The sequence below is a fragment of the Heterocephalus glaber genome, unplaced genomic scaffold (assembly GCF_053883595.1).
Source record: "Heterocephalus glaber isolate CG9 unplaced genomic scaffold, H.glaber_assembly_v1.0 deba00001572, whole genome shotgun sequence".
NCBI lineage: Eukaryota > Metazoa > Chordata > Mammalia > Rodentia > Bathyergidae > Heterocephalus > Heterocephalus glaber.
In genome coordinates this window covers 18,649,488-18,667,738 of record NW_028258357.1, presented here as the reverse complement: position 1 = coordinate 18,667,738, position 18,251 = coordinate 18,649,488, and the positions used below count along the sequence as shown (strand labels likewise).

The 18,251-nt window shown below is 41.3% G+C and overlaps 1 protein-coding gene across 23 annotated transcripts in view; it reads right to left on the bottom strand.

The window, feature by feature from the left end:
• Positions 1-18,251, bottom strand: part of Ano4 (anoctamin 4) — a 366,091-nt gene that overhangs the window by 71,526 nt on the left and 276,314 nt on the right. For all 23 annotated transcript variants that reach the window (XR_015443559.1, XR_015443558.1, XR_015443557.1 and 20 more), the window contains 6 exons: positions 18,032-18,138; positions 10,198-10,253; positions 7,972-8,093; positions 6,117-6,251; positions 5,026-5,122; positions 407-467 (listed from right to left, as the gene is read on the bottom strand). Coding sequence is in view for 20 of the 23 variants with exons in the window: in XM_013072270.3 (XP_012927724.1) it covers positions 407-467; positions 5,026-5,122; positions 6,117-6,251; positions 7,972-8,093; positions 10,198-10,253; positions 18,032-18,138 (578 nt within the window). In the remaining 3 variants the exon portion in view is untranslated. The remainder of the gene's footprint in view (positions 1-406; positions 468-5,025; positions 5,123-6,116; positions 6,252-7,971; positions 8,094-10,197; positions 10,254-18,031; positions 18,139-18,251) is intronic.

Genomic DNA, 18,251 nt, shown 5'->3' with positions numbered 1-18,251 from the left:
TCATTTACGGGAGTCATCTTGTCTCGGTCTGGAAGGAGCCAGGGTGGGCATGCAGGCATGAGCCCCTTCCAATAGAATGCTCTATAAATACGGAGGTGGGTGTGGGCTCTCCCTAAACTGTGTAGTGTATAAGCTCTTTGTGCTTTGCCTCCAACAGAAAGTGGATTTTATTTTAATAACAGAGACTGATTAGGTTGCTGAAGGTTTAAGAGAAGAAAATCGGACATGTTTCTCCTCTGCAGCATAACTTTAAGAATAGAGCAAATGAGTTATTGACCAGCTTGTCAGTAGTGGAAAAGCCAAGAAAGTTTACCTAAGCATCTTCCTTCTGCATCCAGAGACTCCAAAGGAACAGGTCACGGCACGTACGAGGGGACCCCAGGTTTTACAGCTGTAGTACACTTACCCCAGACAGCCATGAAAACAGCAAAGAAGACCGTGGCTCCATTGTCAAAAAGGTGGGTCACCTGGGAATAAGAGAGCAGATCAGGCTGATTCACGTGTGATAACTGCAATGTATTTTTTCAAGTTCTGTAAAAACCATCATGATGACACAATCAGCTTTGCAGGATGGTTCTTTGGTGAGTGTTCTCCTTAGGCTCAAATGAGAAGGGGGTTCCTCTAGCTGTGAAGATTAGATGTATGTAGAAGAGAGAATGTGTTCCCTCATGATGGTATTGTGATGTTGAACATTCATCAGCAGCCCCAAAAGTGTGACTAACAATCCCTTCTGTGGGCTACAAAATGCATACATATATCTCTGTACATGGATATAGCTATATTTAAGACCAGGAAGACATCATTGTCCCTACTTTAAAGGTTTCTAACTTCTGAAGCACTGTTTTTAATACCTCATTTATCCACTTCGAAAACATGGCTATTTTGTTCCTGGCTTTGAGCAAACATTTTCTGTGCTGCTTTCTGGATTTCAGCATTATGAAGTCAAGAGATCAGAATCATTAACAAAAGCTACTTTCATCTTTATTAAAGCCCCAAGTAATCAATGTATTTACCTACTGCACATAAGCCAGGTGGTTAGCAACACTTTAGTTCCAGAATAATGCATTCTGTTGCAAACACCCTGGCAGAAAGTGAAAATATCTATTCTTACTGCAAAATGGATAAGTTCATTTCTGCCTCTAGTGTAAATCATGCCAATGGCCATGCCAAATTGAAATGATAACAGGTTCATAAAGCACTATCCTTCTTTTGGGCATTTTACAGTTCCCTATAAAGTATATTTTATTGTCCCTTGGAGAAGATACTAAATACAAACTGGTCTTTCCGTGTTAGAGTGTAAAATATTTCTGATTATTTCAAAAGTTTTTATCTTCTCCTTTGAACATAGGAGAGACAAGCATAATGCGAGAGAAACCTCTGAAGCCTGTTTATTCCATGGCAGAGGGAGCTGGGTCACACTGAGCCTGAGAGCTCAGCGGGCTGTAGTCGGCTAGTGCTCTCCATCTGGGTCACTTGCAGCATTGGTGCTGGTTCTGGTATGGGTTGTGCTGTCACTGGTTTTGGCCATCACCTTTCCTCTGTCTTCCTTTCTCCAGGCTAACAGGTCACTCTTACGCTGGCCCCAGGGAGCACGTGGATCAAAACAGAACAATGAGAGTATTTCCTGGGACGGTGGTGCAGACATCTGGAGAGAGATAGTCTTCTACCGCAGCTAACAGACCGGGAGTCTGTGGTGCAGAGTGGGTGAGGAACAGCAACTTCGGGGCCCTGGCAGATGGTAAGCTGATTTATGCTGATGGTACCTTCTACCAGTGTCAGCCATGGAAAAGCAAGATGGTAGATTCCAGGTATTAACAGGAAAAACAAAGGCCCTGAGAAGCCCCAGGGCAAACAGAAGGCTACTTTTAATGTGTGTGTGTGTGTGTTGGTGGTGCTAGTGGTAGCCAATCCCAAGCAGCGTGAGACCACAGATCAGAAAAACCCTAGCTCTACTCTTGCCTCCCGGCTCAGATGGTCTTTGATCCTGTCTCCCAGAAATCAGCTATGAGGCAAGCCCCAGATGCTGGGGTCTGGGTGACATCAGGGGACATTCCAAGTCTTGCCTGGTCGAGGCCTGGATAAAGCAGGTGGTGCCTGGCCAGCAGCCTGGGACTTCCAGTCCTCAGCCCATTCTCTTAAAATCACACTTGACAGATTGCGATCACTCAAGGAAAAGCATCTTCTTCACTGCAGCTTTGTTCTATCAGGTTTAAAAATGAAACTGACCAGAGAGGTCCCCTGCTAGAGAGGCAATGCCCAGTGGTACCAGAGGAACGTGGTCCCCCATTTTTGTCACCAGGACACACAGACCAGCACCTGGGCGCTCACTTCCCCAGAGTGCATATGGCTTGGAGGGAACAAAAAGGCACAGGTCAGAATAATGGCACTGGGGAAGACAATTCCCAGCCCCTGCAAGAAGATTCCTAAGGAGGCAGGTCTGCCTGGACTATCACACATTCCACCGTGGCCGACCGAGACTTGGAAATACAGACAACTGTGCTTACGGAGATAAAGGAAGAAGTCTGGCAGGCAGCAGACACGGCCCCCATGGTGTGATGAGAGGCTGCCTGCAGAATGGCCACGTAGACAAGAGCAGACAGAGGCACCCTCGGGCTGGGGCAGCTCCGAGAAAGGAGTCAGCAAGTCCCCATCTGTTTATACCAGTTGGAAATGGGCTTCCGCCTCTTGCAAATGCAAAGAATGAGGATCAGGCATCCTCTTTGATGGGCAGAACAGCTGCTGGTTGGATGATTCAAGTATTGGTTTGATCCAGTGTTCCTGTGGATCCAAAGTCTCGTGAAATCCCTCGGACATTTCTAATAAACATGTGTAAAGGAAACCTGGCATAATTCCGATTATATCATTCTTTATTTTATTAAATTTTTAGTCTAGATCAAATGTTATATTCAGAGCCTAAATATCTTATAGCTAGCTCAGCATAGCATGGTAGTAAAGAAGGTAAGTTTTGCAGATTCATAAACTGAGGCCCAGCTCCTTCATGCTGTGTAGCTCCAAGCCTCTGAGCAACATGGGAATAATAACGCCTACCTTGAATATGCGATGCAAATTAGAAAAATACGTGTAGTTACCGAGCTATGATTACAGGTATAATCCAACTATTACGAAAATTATTATTTTTTGGATTGTAGGTAATTAATTTCTAGTAGAAGCCCCTATACAATCTGAATATGTTAGTCATATGATCCTGTTAAGGAATTATAAATTCTGAAAAAGCATTTCACTTAAGCACATATTTTCATATTAAAAAATAAAAAAATTAAAATGTCTGAATCTCGAATCTACCAAAGAACTTAGCTTCTGTTTCTGAGATTCCCCTAAAGCAGAATTTCAAAACCTGAGTCATAAGGGTTTATCTCATGACCTTTAAACAAAATTCTATTACTGACAAAACTCTACTCCCTCCTCACCAAATCGCTCTTTGCCAAGGTCACTGTCAGATCTGCCCTCACACACTTGGTCTGTCTGTGTGTTCTCCCAAGATAGGGAGAGCTATTTCGTGCCTTTTCAGTCCCAAGTGACACATGCCGAGAGCCCAGACCTTTCTGAGCTCGCAGCTGGCTGCTGGTACCCCTGCCACAGGGACAGACCACCTGCAGCGCCCAGCGGTCTGGGTGGGCGGGCCCCGGGCTGTCCATCCAGTCTTCTCTCTTCAAAGGAACAAAACTGTTGGAAGCTAACAGTATAATTACCCGGATCCAGGCTGCCGTGATCAAAGAGGTTCACTAGACTCTGCCAACTCCATTTACATCTGGAATCTGGGCAGGCAGAGATCTGGGTCTTGAAAAAGATTTCATCCACCCAGACTCCAGCTCTTTGGCATTAGTGGGCTGCTCCTAAGTTAAAAAAAACACTCTAGGAATTTGACGATCGTGTTCCATATTTTAATAAAGTAAGGCATAACCTAAGGAAGGGGCACAAAGGCACTTATGATAGGGATTATGGTGGCACTTTCACAGATACTCTTTGTTCTTCAGTCCTCACGCCACTGGCATGGGGCAGAGAGGGGAGGCAAGGTCTGGGTTTTAGATATGAGGATGCTCCCTCTCAGAAAGCCTGCACACAGCAAGGTCGAGGAGGTGAGTACCGGAGCTAGCCCTGCAGCCACATTCGGGACCATGGTGATGATGAACAGGAAATGACAGCAGCTGTCACTTATTGATATCTTACTATTTGTTAGGCACTGTGCTCCATCTACATCTTACCTCACTCTTTATAACCCTCACGTGAAGTAAACATCACATGCTTCATTTTGCAGATGAAAAAGGGAAGATGTGGGGGTAGTGCACGCCTGTGATCCCAGCACTCAGGAGGCTGAGGCAGGAGGATCACCATGAGTTTGAGGTCAGCCTGGGCTACATAGTGAGTTCAAGACCAGCCTAAACTACATAGGGAGTACTAGTCTCAAAACAAACAACCAACCAACCAAAAACACAGCTTAGTAGTTAAATAACTTGCTCTCAGACAAGTGCTAAGGACTCCGGGCCTATGTCTAGCATGAATACTGTGTAATAACACATGGATATCCATGATTAATCCTAGAATACTATAGCAGGGAATATTTTCCCTGCTGTGGATCCTCTGACAGTCTGGTGCACTGTGCAGCCCTTCTCAGAATAATATTTTTAAATGTACAAGCTAAAGTACAGAAGATCACAAAGAACATAAAACACAGATTCTCACAGAACTTAACAACATCACTCCAGACCCGTACATTGCTCAGTGTGTCCTCAACGATAAAAGTAAATTGCTTTCAACAACAACAACAAAATGTTGAACCTAACCCTGACCACTGTGCCCTTTGCACTGTGCTACTCTGCTGCTTCTTACGATGATATGTGAGCCACATCTTTAAATGCAGGCACGTGGCTCTGGGTTAGAGTCCTGAGTGACAGCAGTACGTTCCCTATAGCCCTGAGTTCACGCAGGGAGCATGGTCACTCCCCATGCCTAAGGAAGGCGTGGGCTATGTTCATTCCACCCGAAACACTGCCCGTGTGGAATTACCTTGGCGTAAACGCAGCTGTCGGAGAGCCTCATGAAAGGACAGTATTTGTCACACACAGGACACATGATGATATCTGTAGCTTGGCAGACTTCTTTACTGGAAAAGAGAACAGAACCAGGCTGCTTTGTTCATGACATGGAACATTTTCCTTCCCTGCAACTGCACTATCACAGTCGACTGATAAGTAAGATCCAATAGATGAAATTTTTGCCCTTGGAAGCTCCTTAGCTTTTTCTGTTATTAATGTAAACAAGTTCCTGCACATTTAAATAATTTGATGAACCCACTTACTTAGAAGGCTGTTTCTTGACCTTACATATTCATAATTTAAACTCAGGAAAATACGTGAAGCAAAACATTGGCCATTATACCTCAAAACATACAAAATCCTTCACAACATTTCACAAATTATTTTCATAATTTTGTAGCGAATTATGGAAACAGGATACCTAAAAAATGTCTGCCTTGATCTGTTTGTACCTGATAAATTAAAACTAAGAATAGAGGAATTTATAAAAATAACTAAAGATTTTAGTCCAGGAAGGAAACCACATTTTTTTTTTTTTTTTTTGGTACTGGGGATCGAACTTGGGACCTTGTGCTTGTGAGGCAGGCGCTGGAATCACTGAGCTAAATCCCTGGCCCAAAACCACATCTTATTAACAATTTCACCAGAAAATAAATTATTTTGGTAGGCAGAGGGTCAGTCAATTTTTTTTTCAGCCACTTATAAAGGGTACAGTCACTATTTTAAGGTCACTGTCTAGTTTTGCAAAAGGATCAAAAGGCACCAGTTTTAAGAAAGATAAAAAACCCAGAAGGAGCAACTTTTAGAGTGAAGGTGACCTGTCCCACGGATGCAGAGCAGGGTGCGTGCCTGTCAGTGTAACTTCTGCTCCCATGGTAGCTGCAGACCACAGCTGGAAGGGCAGTGGATAGAGAGCCTATGAGTTGGAACTTTAGACTTTCCTGAGATGGCCAAGGAAGGTGGGGAGAAAATCTAAGCGTGTCTGCAGTCTGTGAACACCCAGAGCACAAGCAGCCGTCTCTACATGTGAAGCAAAGGCGGCTCCCTCGGGAGCTCCTGTACCTGACTTGGCAGTGGTCCAGGGTGGTGACGCCATACAAAAAGACGAACAATCCAATGAAGGCAGCGGGAAAGAGCATGCCCGTGTACCAGCCCAGCCAGGCAAAATACAGCCCGATCTTCTCTCCAAAGTACCGCCTGTTTGAGACACAACAGCCTTGAACATGACAGTGACATGTGAGAAGGTGAGCACAGTTATTCCCCTTCTTTCTGGCCAACCAAAAATCCAGCTGCTCCTCTAGGACTCAGCTGTACAGAAACTTCCATGGGGGTGCTGGTCCGCACCCCATCGTTTCCATTTATCTGAATTGTTGTAAAGCCTCCAGCCTCTCTCACACATTTTACCTAATCACGTGTGGCCTGGCACTTTTTTTCTGGTTGTCTCAAGTGTGCACGGCTCTTTTTTCTGTAGGAAACTGACTTTCTCAACACCAGGGCCCATAGCTTCTATTTGTCTTTACCAAGAGGACTTAGCACAGTACTAGAAATACAACAGGCAGGTAATGAATACTCAGTGACTAACTCCAGAATCTTACTCAGAGCCCTGTGGTGGTGCAGGTGGTTTGCCTGCAGCAATGTTCTGAATTTCTAATCAGTGTCATCCTGTCATTCAGGACTAATGCAGAAAGCAATTTGCTCTTCTTTGGTCTCACTGTTTATCAAGTATTTTGCGTGGTCAAAGGAAAATGATCTCATCTCAGGAAATATTTCCTACTCACCCAGATCATCTGGATCATTTATTACCAATGCAAAGAGCAGAACATAATGTATCAATGTCCTTGGAACATCTGGAGGAGACACTGGGTTACAAAGTACCGGGTCTCTGGCAGGAAAAGGACCACCCCAGGGGATGAAATAAAGGGTGAGTTGTCTTTTTCTTCCCTCTGGGCTCATTTCTTAGGGCCTGGGCATGAGTGAAACATGCCCAGCTAGTCTAGGAAATCAGACACGACTTTCTCTTTAAAGAGGAACCCGTGAAGTATGGGCTGATATTGCACAACCATAATATCCAGTCTCTAAATAAGTAATACAATGCCAGAGTGTAACACTGCCATGCCAAAAGGTCTGGCCGATACAGTTAAAAAAACCCCATACATTTGCACTGCACAATTATCATAGGCTAAAAGCAGAGGGACCCTTTGACTTGCAAATTAAAACAATCTCTAAAGGTAATAAGGTTTTAAATTAAAATTAAAATAAGCCTGAAATGTATTGGAATGACAGTACCTCATATGTACGTTCTATTTGCATAATACAAGACGAGATTCCCTTATCCAAAATGCGTGGGATCAGCAGTGTTTTGAGTTTCAGAATTAAAAAGAAATATTTGCAATGTGTACATACATATAATGAGATATTTTGGGGCAGGGACCCACATCTAAACACAAAATTCATCTATGTTTCATATACACCTGACCCACATAGCCCAGAGCTAATTTGATACAGTAGTTTCCATTCACCTGCATACTGACTGTGATCTGTCACATGAGGGTTAGGTATAGAATTCTTCACTTGTGACATCAAGTCAGCCCTCAAAAAGTTGAGGATTTTGGAGCATTTTGGATTAGGGGTTGTAAGTAATACTTTGTCACCAGTACCACATGTGAAGTGTGAGCTCTCCCCAGGACATTTGTCTCTAAGTTATGGAATTGGGAGGGCTGGATGACCTACCTGGCTCCTCCCAGGGGCCACTGATGGAAACACCATCCCCATCAGAGAGGGTCGTTTACCAAGGACACCGAAGTCCTCTGATGAGCACCCTCTCGGGGAGAAGCCAGAGCAGGGCAGGTCCTGGTGGCCCCGGTGATGGCTCTGTGCCCGCTGCAGACTTCACACGTGCAGCTGGGTGGTCACTCACCTCACGAGATCCAGAGGCTGGTATTTGTACCACACTCCCCAGGACGCCCAGCACTCGTAGAGAAGGTGCCGGTGGTTTACCGCTCCGTGTGTTCGGATAGAATTTTTACTTCTGTAACTCCCCTGCGATCAAAACACCACTGCTGGTGAGGAGCCACCCGCGGAGCCACAGGAAATGCTGTCTCTTACATCAGGAGTTGGGAGAAAGGAGAAAAACGCACCCTCTCTGTGAAAGGGGAGGCCATGGGTGGGCTGTTCTGGACACTGTCTTCTGACGATGCCATCGGCTAAGATGTGCTGCTTGCTAGGATCAGGTTTAAACTGAGCTCAAATTCACTTCTGCTGTGGAGATTTTGGATGAGGCCCCTAAATACCCTAAATACTCTGAGCTTGGGTTTCCTAATCCATCATGGAACTAATATTTGCCTCATTAACTTTCTCCCGTGGTTTAATGGGTACAGTGTCTGGCACATAGGACATGCCCAACACTGATCAGCTCTCCCTCTACATTTCTCAGGAGAGGGTAGCTGGTACCAACAGCCGTAGCTGCAGCCTTGTCACGTGGTCTCATTGACAGGGCAGTCCTAGAATGTAAAAGCTGGGAGCCATCTTGAGATCCTAATAACTCAAATCTAATTCTACCTCCTCATTAAACAAACGAGGAGATCAAGGGTCAGAGAGGTGGGCAGTGTTCAGAGGTCAGTTGGTGGCACTGCAGCTTTCACAAACATAAAGGTACCTTCTGCAGGCACACTGAATATTCACGTTAGCCTAGAAGTCCTTTCTCAGTGGAAAAGCTGCTAAGAAAGAAACTCCGGTGGTCTCAGCAAGGCTAACCTTTCTCTAAACTGCTGTTGAACATTTCAACACAAAGCAAAGGCTGCCATAGATGCCCTTCCTGCCTCTGCAGGTTGTTTTGCGGCTAAGTAATATAATCAAGCAAAACTGAAAGTAAAAAGTCAAGAGAGTAAAGATGTTATAACTGCTCCTGCCACTAATGTGGGCATTCTCTTCCCATAGATCGTACGTGAAACCCCTAAGAAACCATGGGCTGCTCTGGGGGGTTTGTAGCTGTGCTCCGCTCACTGACCACTGCTTGGCACTGCCCTTCCCTGGGCCAGGACTGAGAAGGAGGACACAGCGCTCCCCGAGTCCCTTTTCTGGGCAATGACAACAAATCACTGCCAGAAGCTACACAATGCTCTTGGGAGAATCTATCCTGACAGAGTTCAGAAATCTGCATGCGGCTCCAGAAAACCTTTGTGTCAAAATGTTTACTTCTGTCACACCAAAAGGAACATTCCAGAAACATCTCCTGGCAGGCAGCCTGTAAATTGTACATCAGACCACAGCTTCTCGTATTCTTGATAAACCTGCTTTGAAAAATTCTGCGGGACCATGGCCATTTTCTTGGTGTTTAAAAATCAAGGTAAGAAACTCTGTAAGCCAAACCAAAATTATGCTTTGGGAAATTTTGTCATGCATGGAGAATGGGAATGGTTCTCCAAAGTTTACTGACAAACAGTTTCACCCAGAGACCATGAGCTGTGTGAAGACACATTTATCTTTGGATTCTTTGTGTCATGAAATGACTGGTAGAGAGTCGGGACTGATTACCACGAAAATGACAATAATTATGAGGGTTATGCTCCTGAAAACCTATGTGTATGATTCTGGGTTAAATAATGCAAACTCTATTGAGGAAAATTGAGTTACGTACAGGGTAATTGCAGTTACACTTATGAAAGTCACAATAAATCATAAAGACAATGAAGTACATAACAACATTTACAAATCTTCCAATGATGAATACAATACTATTAATTTCCATTTATCACCCTTTGGTTATCAGAAATTTTGCAAAATAGCTTCCTCCCACTCTTTCAAGAGTAGCAATACATTTATTTGTTGTAAAGAGTATATATTTCAAGAACAATTCCTCCTGAATGTAGTGCTTCATGCCAATCGTCAATGCCTTTTTAATTGCATGCCTTCAGAATTCATCAATGGCTTTAAGTATTCTTTTAAGTATATGAAAAGATATATAGAAATAAATTTGTGCAGAGGGAGAGACGGAAGAGTGCAAGCAGATTTTCCCTAAATACCCATTGAACAAATTAAATTCATTCTGAACAAATGCCGAATCAACAAATTCAACTGAGGACTCTGGGTACAAGCTGACTTTAGTAACAAGACGTAGAAGAAAGGTAATAAGAAAGTGCAGTACCTCATGCAGGGGAAAAGCAGCTTCATAGGAGCCATTGGTGAGCAAGCGATTCAGACCTACAGCAACAAATAAAGCCATCTGAATTAATACTGAGTGCGAATCCTCGCCATGCTCAGGACAAATGGAAGGGCTGTACTTTCTGGCAAAACAACCTAGGCTTTCAAAAGTGATTCAACTCACTTAGGGATGATAAGCATTTAGAAATGCACCTTTGCTATCTGCTAGGACATTGGAATCCAGGGCTAGGATATCAGGTTTTCTTTTTTTTTTTTTTAATTGTAAAATATGTAATTGTCAGGCTGAATCTATTCAAGGTGTACAGTATGATGATACATACATATAATTATATCATGATTTCCATAATCAAGTTAATCTATTATGGGTTAGATCTAGAATGTGCTCGATAGACCTCAAGTGTTCAGAGAGGGGTTTTGGAAAGAGATTGGATCATGGGATGCTGTGTTCATCAGTGGATTAATCCACTGACCCCATCATAGCTAAACGTGCTATAGGAGGCAGGGTTTGGTTGGCAGAGGTGGGGGTCGCCTAGCAGGATTTCTTCTTTTCATGGCTGAATGATATTCCATTGTATATATGTATTTTAATTTCTTTATTCTTTTATTTGTTGATAGATGCTTAAGTTGTTTCCATTTCTTGGCTATTATAAATAAGGCATTTCATAGATGCACTTTACGAGGCTGAGAAAGACAATTTCTAATTTTAGTCTGTTGAGGTTTTTTTTTTGTAGCAGGGATCAAACTCAAGACCCTGAGCTTGTGAGACAGGTGGCAGGACCACTGAGCTAAATCCCTGGCCCCTAGTCTGTTGAGTTTTTAATCAGGAATGGATCCTGGCTTTACATCCATTTTCCATGACTATAGAGATGTTCATATCATTTTCCTTTTGCTGTGTGCTAACATGGTCAGTCATACTGATTGTGTTCAGAGAGGGTGCTGACCCTCTTTTGAAGGGCTCAACTGACTAGGCAAAACCCACCTGCCATAATCTCTTCTGATGAAGTCAAAGTCAAACTGAGTAAGGATCTCAGTTGCATTTGCAAAGCCCCTTCAACTCTGTGTATTACGGTTTCAGGTGTGGTATAATTACCACTGAAGTTTTCTTTCTGTTGGGTAGGAGTAAGCCACAGGTCCTAGCTACAGTCAAAGGGACAAGATGACTCAAGAGTACAACTTGTTAGAGAGTCACCCGATGGTATGTGCATTTGCCAATATTATGGGTTTTTCCCCCTAAAGAACCAGCTATTGGTTTCAATGATTTTTCTCTATTACATCTGCATTTTATATTCTATTGATTTCTGGTTCAATTTTTATTATTTTTGACTTTATATTTCACTTGCATTTCCAGTTTCTTAAGCTGGAGATAAGACCATTAATTTGGGACATTTCTTTTTAACATAAACATATCACACGATATATTTCCACTATTTTAGTGGTATCCCACATTCTTTAATTTAATATGTTGTGTTTTTATTTTCATTCAGTTCAACACACTTCCTAAATTCCCCTTTGGTTTCTTCTTTCACCAGTTGTTTAGTAGTATATAGCTTACTTTGAAATATTTGTGAGTCTTTCCAGAATTTTTAGAGTTTAATACTTCTGTGGTCAAATAATATACTCTTTATGACCCGAATCCTTTCAGATTTATTGTCATGTTTTTTATCCCCGGATGCGGTCTATCTCGGGAATGTCCCATGTGCACTTGAAAAGAGAATCTAGAGTGGTCTAGAGGTCAGTGAGGTCAAGTTTATTGACAATGCTGGTCAGACCTTCTAAATCCTACTGAGATTTTACCTACTTGTTCTATCAATTATTAAGTGGTTGAAATTTATGTCTATAATTTTGGATTTGTGTATTTCTCCTTACATCTCTGTCAGTTTTGGCTTCATGTAGTTTGAAGTTCTACTATTTAGTGCATAAAAATGTAAGATTTTATGTCCTCCTGGAAGATTAACCTCTTTGTAAGAGGGCTTTTCTTTATCACTGGTGATATTCTTTGTGCTGAAATCTACTTTGTGTGATATCCATACATTCATTCAAGCTTCCTTTTGATACTGTTAATGTGGTATGTTCTTTCCAACCTTTCATTTTTAACCTATGTGTCTCCTTACATGTAAAGCGCATTTCTTAACAGCAGTAAAAAGTTGGGTTTTGCTTTTTATTCAGTGTATCAACCTCTGACTTTTGGATTGAGAACTGTATGCCATTTATAGTCAGTGTAATTATTAATAGATTTACACTGTCTATGATACCACCATTTTCCATTTATCCCATCTGCTTTTGGGTTTTCTGCTTTTTTTGGACAAATTATTTCTTAGGATTTCATGTTATCTCTGTTGCCTTACTATTTATAACTCTTCTTTTTGTTATTTCCATGGTTGCCTTAGAGTTTATGGCCTCTCTTCCACTCATCACAATCTGTCTTCAAGTCTAAGACACAGATAGTCTTAGAGTACAAGGCCCTTTCTCTCCCCTCCTGCCTTTTCTGCTACTGTCAACATATATTTTACCTTTACATATATTAACAACCTCAGACTACATAATGTTATTATTTTGGTTCAAGTCATCATTACCTATTACAGAGATTTAAATAACAAGAATATTTACATATTTTACAAGGACTGCCTTTTAATATATCTTTTAATAGAGAGTCATCTGGTGATGAATTCTTTCAGTTTTAATATATCTAAAAATCTCTTTATTTCACCTCCATTTTTAGGAGATATGTTCCCTGAGAATAAAATTCTAGGGCGAGATTTTTCTTTGACTTTAAAGACATTGCTTCATTGTCATACAATTTGATTCTTCCCAGTAAGAAATCTCTGTAAAGTTATTTTTGCATGTTTTTCTCCTTTTGTTGCTTTGAAGATTTTTTTCTTTATTGCGGATTTTGAAAAAGCTGATTATGTGTGCCCTGGTGATACTTTCTTCAGGTTTCTTACACTTAGTTTTTATTGAGTTCATTAGATCTGTAGGTTTATGGTTTTCATCCAATTTGGAAGATTTTTAATCATTACTTTCTCAAATATTAACTGCTTTTGTGTTTTTTCTGATAGTAATTTCTGTTCTGGGTGGATTCCGATGGGTTGGTTTTTCTTATCCTCGTGGATATTTTTCTTCTTATTTGTATGCCTGCTGATCTTAGCTGCTGTGACACTGATTTTTTCCTTTGTTGGTCAATACATATTTTGTCTCTGTAAATATTCTTGAGCTCTGTTCTGTGACAGATGCTGGAAAGAGCGTGATGCTTTGGGGTGTTATTTTTTACACGTGTTAGGTGAGACTTGTTTGATCTAATAGGAAGTGGTCCTTACTACTGGTGCCAGGAAATCAAGTTCCTCAACATTAAGAAAACAAAAATGAGCACGCTCCTCACTGTTCTGTGACTGATGTGCTCTTTCGGTCAGGGGCAATCCTTCTGGATGGTTCTTTCTCTAGCCTTGGGTTACTGTGTCTCATGTGTGCACTGATCAGCACTCCCTGAATATCTGGGTGTGGGACCCTCTGCAGATCTACAAAGTTCGAGCTCTGTGCTACTCTCCACTTTTTGGAACTCTGCTCTGTGGGCTGCCTCGGTATCTCTGCACTCCCTCATGTCTCTCATATCCCTCTCATATCTTCTCAAGTCAGGGAATCTTCTGGGTTCTGCCTGGGTTCTCCCTCCTGTGCTACAGCCGAGAAAGTAACTCAAGGCAATAACTGGGGCAATAACTATAGGCTCATCCCATTGTTTTTGACTCTCAAGGATCTATTTTTGGTTTCCTACATTTATCTGTTCTCTCACTCTCTCTCTCTCTTCTCTCTCTCTCTCCTCTCTCTCTCTTTCTCTCTGTTGTTTCAGCCAGGAGGTAAATCTTGTGCCTGTTCCTTCACCTTGGCCAGAATTGGAAGTTTAATAGTTGATCTTTAAAGTAACTTTCAGATCAAGATTTATGTTACTTCCTACAATAAACCTGGAAGGGGGTGCTTCAATTGGTATCTCTCACATGGCTTATAAATGGAATGCTCTCCATACTTTAGATCCTGATCAGGATCCAGGGTTTTAGCCTAACTGGAAAATGGGAAATGCACTGGTCTTTTTTTTTTTTTTTTTTTTTTTTAACTGATGAAGGCAATCAGTGCTGAGATAATTTAAATCACAATAACACTAGTGTGGTTAAGCTGCTTGACACTCACAGTGAATGTATAAAAAAGGCACTTGAAATACAAGTATCAGTAGGGCTTTATATTTTGTCTAGTACACAGGAGACCCTCAATAAATACCTTTAGAATGACTGGATAAATTACTGATTATGTAGAAATCTTTAATTGGGGTTTTTATTGACTATTCCATATATCTCATCAATAACTTTCAATCATCCTGATCATTAGAAAAAATAGGATGCACAGGGATGTAATAAGAGATTTTGACGATGACCTTTGTAAGTTTATCATAATTTATCAAAGTCCTGCAAAGTAAGAACGTAGCTAATACTTAAAATCTATCACTTCACTAACTTCACCTCTGAATACAAGTTTGAAAATACAGATCAATGTCAAGATTTATTATATACACACATATTGTTATGTAAATCTTTGTTGAGCTATTCATTGCTCTGCTTTGAAAGTGAGTTTTACCAAGTTTGATTTTCAGAGGTGTATTAAATTCAGAGTAAAGTTGAAAAACATACCTTAGCAGTTTACATTCCACTAAAATACTCTTAGGACTCATGTCTAAAAATCAGTATTTTGTGTTATTCCTAATTAATGTTGGCTCATTCAAGATGACGCTTTCAGAAAATTTCAGGCATAAAATAACATAGACAAATGTTAATTCTATCGAGTAACTTTTTCTAATATGTTTCTTTTATTTATGAGACTGAAGATGACAATGGAATATTAGGTCAGCAGACCATTTGTAGTTTTAGTCCATATTTTTCAGCAAAATATGTAATTGTGGGTTGATAATTTATTCTGATTTTTTTCTAGTTAGACGTTGTTATTTCACCCTTGCCAATTTCCAAAGTACTGAAGACCTTGAATAGAATCCTTTTTCTTTCATCAGCTGAGAGAACCGTGTACTAAGAGAACCATGTACTGAGAGAACCATGTACTGAGACATACTAGCAATGATATCATCCTTCAATGTTTTTTCAAAACATTTTCCTTTTATCTCCTCTTCAGTAGTTGTAAAAAACCATTCCCCACTTGAGATGCAAAATTTAGGTCTGATAATTGCTGTGTGGGCTCACTGTACACAGTTTTTGATTGTGTAAGGAGAATGACAGTGAGGTACCCATTTGCCTTAAAAGATTTTCAATTCAGGTTGACACACACTTATTGGACTCCTATATAGACATTGGCCTGGGCAAGGATGCTACGAAGGAGAAGAAGGCAGTTTATTTACAATTATGGAGCTTATTATCTAGACTAGTCACTTCAGCAGCAGATTCTCAACACATTAGTGTGTTATAATGGGTTGTGAGGTATACTATAAATGATATTACCGTGATTAGTCAAGGCATACTTTTTAAGTTGTATGCATTTTATGAAATAATACAGAATAGATACTGCCATCATAATTTCAGTTCATTCATTTGCTAATATATTCATAACTGAAAGGGTATGATAGAAGAGTATGTCTAGCACAATCGAAGTTTGTTTAAAAATCATATGAATGAATAAAAATAGGCAAGAAAAAAGTAATCAATGTAATATTTGAATTATTTAGGACACAAATTTGTTTGTATGGGCTGAGGATTAAACCTAGGGCCTTCACATGCTAGGCAAGTGCTCTCTCCATAAGCTACATCCCCAGCCCTATGAAAGGTCAACAGTGGTTCTCTTCAGGTGGTAGATTTTCATGATGTCACTGAAAGTTATTCAAGAAAGTTGAAGAGTTGTATATGACTAATTAACATTTAAACATTGCAAAAATTGTCATAGGAATTTAAAAGAAGCAAGAATTCCTTCCAGCCGGAAGAGAACTTTACTGCAAGAATGTGTCCCTAGGATAGAGGTCTGCTGCAGACAATGTGAAATGTGTTCAACCATAACCCCTCCATTAGGTTTGGTTTCACTATGCCCACCTTCAGGGACTTTCTCTGAATGTAATATTCTAGGTTTATCTTATGTGGACTAGGTAGCTATCTGTTTCAAGGTAGCTACTACATTTTAATTTATCCAGATTGGGATCAAAGTAGGTTTTTTTTTTTTTTTTTTTTGGAAGCCTCATTATGTTAGTGACTCATGCTGAGCTTGCATTCAAATCTGCTTGTCTCATGATGTTGCTGAGCAACATTTCGCCCACACTGGACTCAGGGAGCTGCTGAGCAACATTTTTCCCACCCTGGACTCAGGGAGCTGCTTTGCTGAATCTGAATAAGACTGTACTTCTACGAACCAGTAAATGTCATCTGGCTGCATCTGGCTGAGGATTCCTGCTTGCTGAGATCTTTGAGGCTCTTGACCCACTGGCTAACACATTTCATGCATCCTTCAGCTAGGCCCTCCCCACCTGGAGGCTTGATGAAGAGTCCATTTAGGCTACACGTCTGTCACCAACTGATTGCCCTTCAGCTCCAAATGCACCTTCATTGCCTGCAATAATGGAGCTGGACTGTACAGCTATTTCTCCTTTGTCAGCTGAAGGCACTGATGGAGGAAGGGGCTTCTCTTCTGGATACCAGTACGGTTCTCTCAGTAGGTGTCTGCACATCCACTTCTACAGCATCCAGATCCTGCTGTGTTTGGTGGCCAGCAGCACTGGTGACTCCTTATGATCATATTTCCTGGTATAAACCACCCCATGGGTGGTTTCACAGGCCAGGGCTGCTGGGCCACATCTGCCAATGAACTTCCCTAGAATACATCAGGCAGCTGCCCCCTCACTCCAGCAAGCGTGTCCTCAGCAGGTCTCCAAGACATGTCCAGCACAGCTGCCCCCTCCCATGATGGTCTGGCTTTCGGCCTTGTCAAGAGGAGACTCTTAATGTCTGTGATTTATACTTTAGTGTTCCCCTAACCCTCAGCTAGCCCATCCTTCAAGACTCCAGTGCCCTGTCATGGTTTATCATTTAAGTTCAATTTTCTCTGTTCAGATTATGTGTGTTTTTGTCTCCTCACTGGACCCTAGCTGATAGAGGCCATTATTAAAACTATCAATAAAATTTTTGCTGGGACAGAGATAAGGATAAAGCCATACAAAGCTTCCTGATATATAATAATTTGTTTAATAAGGCAGGAAATGTGGTAATATAATATGGAAAGATTCTCATAAAAATGCCTACAATATGAATTGTGCAGGCTGTTTAATGGGGAAGTAATTGTGTGGAGAATCAGGCTATGTGTATAACTCACCTCTGTACTTGCAGCTCCCCTGGTCTATTAGAACACCTCCCCTCTCCCTTCCCACACTGGCTCCTTAGGGCTCAGGTCTCACTGATTACTCACCAAAGCACCGCTAGCTTTACTGGTCTGCCTCGGTAACACCGCCCATTGTACTTTCTTCATGTCACTTATCGTGTTCATTTCTTCATTTTTTAAAACTTCTTGAACATAAGCTCTGGGAGAGAATTGTGCTTCTCTCCCCAGCACCTAGCACACAGTACACCCTCCAAAAATACTTGTTGAATTCAGAGAAGCCCCATGACCCTACACAAATGAGATGACATGCGGTTTAAAGAAGATGTTTATGGATGCTATAAAGATTTTACACTCATAAATTACTATCAAGGGAGTAGTCAGAGGTTTAACACACAATAAACATGATGAAACTAAGAGAAGAAATTTAATTCCCAAATAGCAAATGCAGTTTGTAACATTAATACGCTACTTACCAATTTTGTTTTTTCCTTCTTCATACTTTATTCTTTGTAAAATATGATGCACGATTCTACTTCTTGTGGCATTGTTGAAGAAAGTGTCTTTGTTGTGTATGATGAAGCTGTACACACATATTGAAAACACAAGTTGAGGGTTAATTGGAGGTAAGTGCTCTAATGTTTGTATAACTTGGTGCTGCTCAGACGGGAGTGTATCCTAGGGGGTACGTCTGGG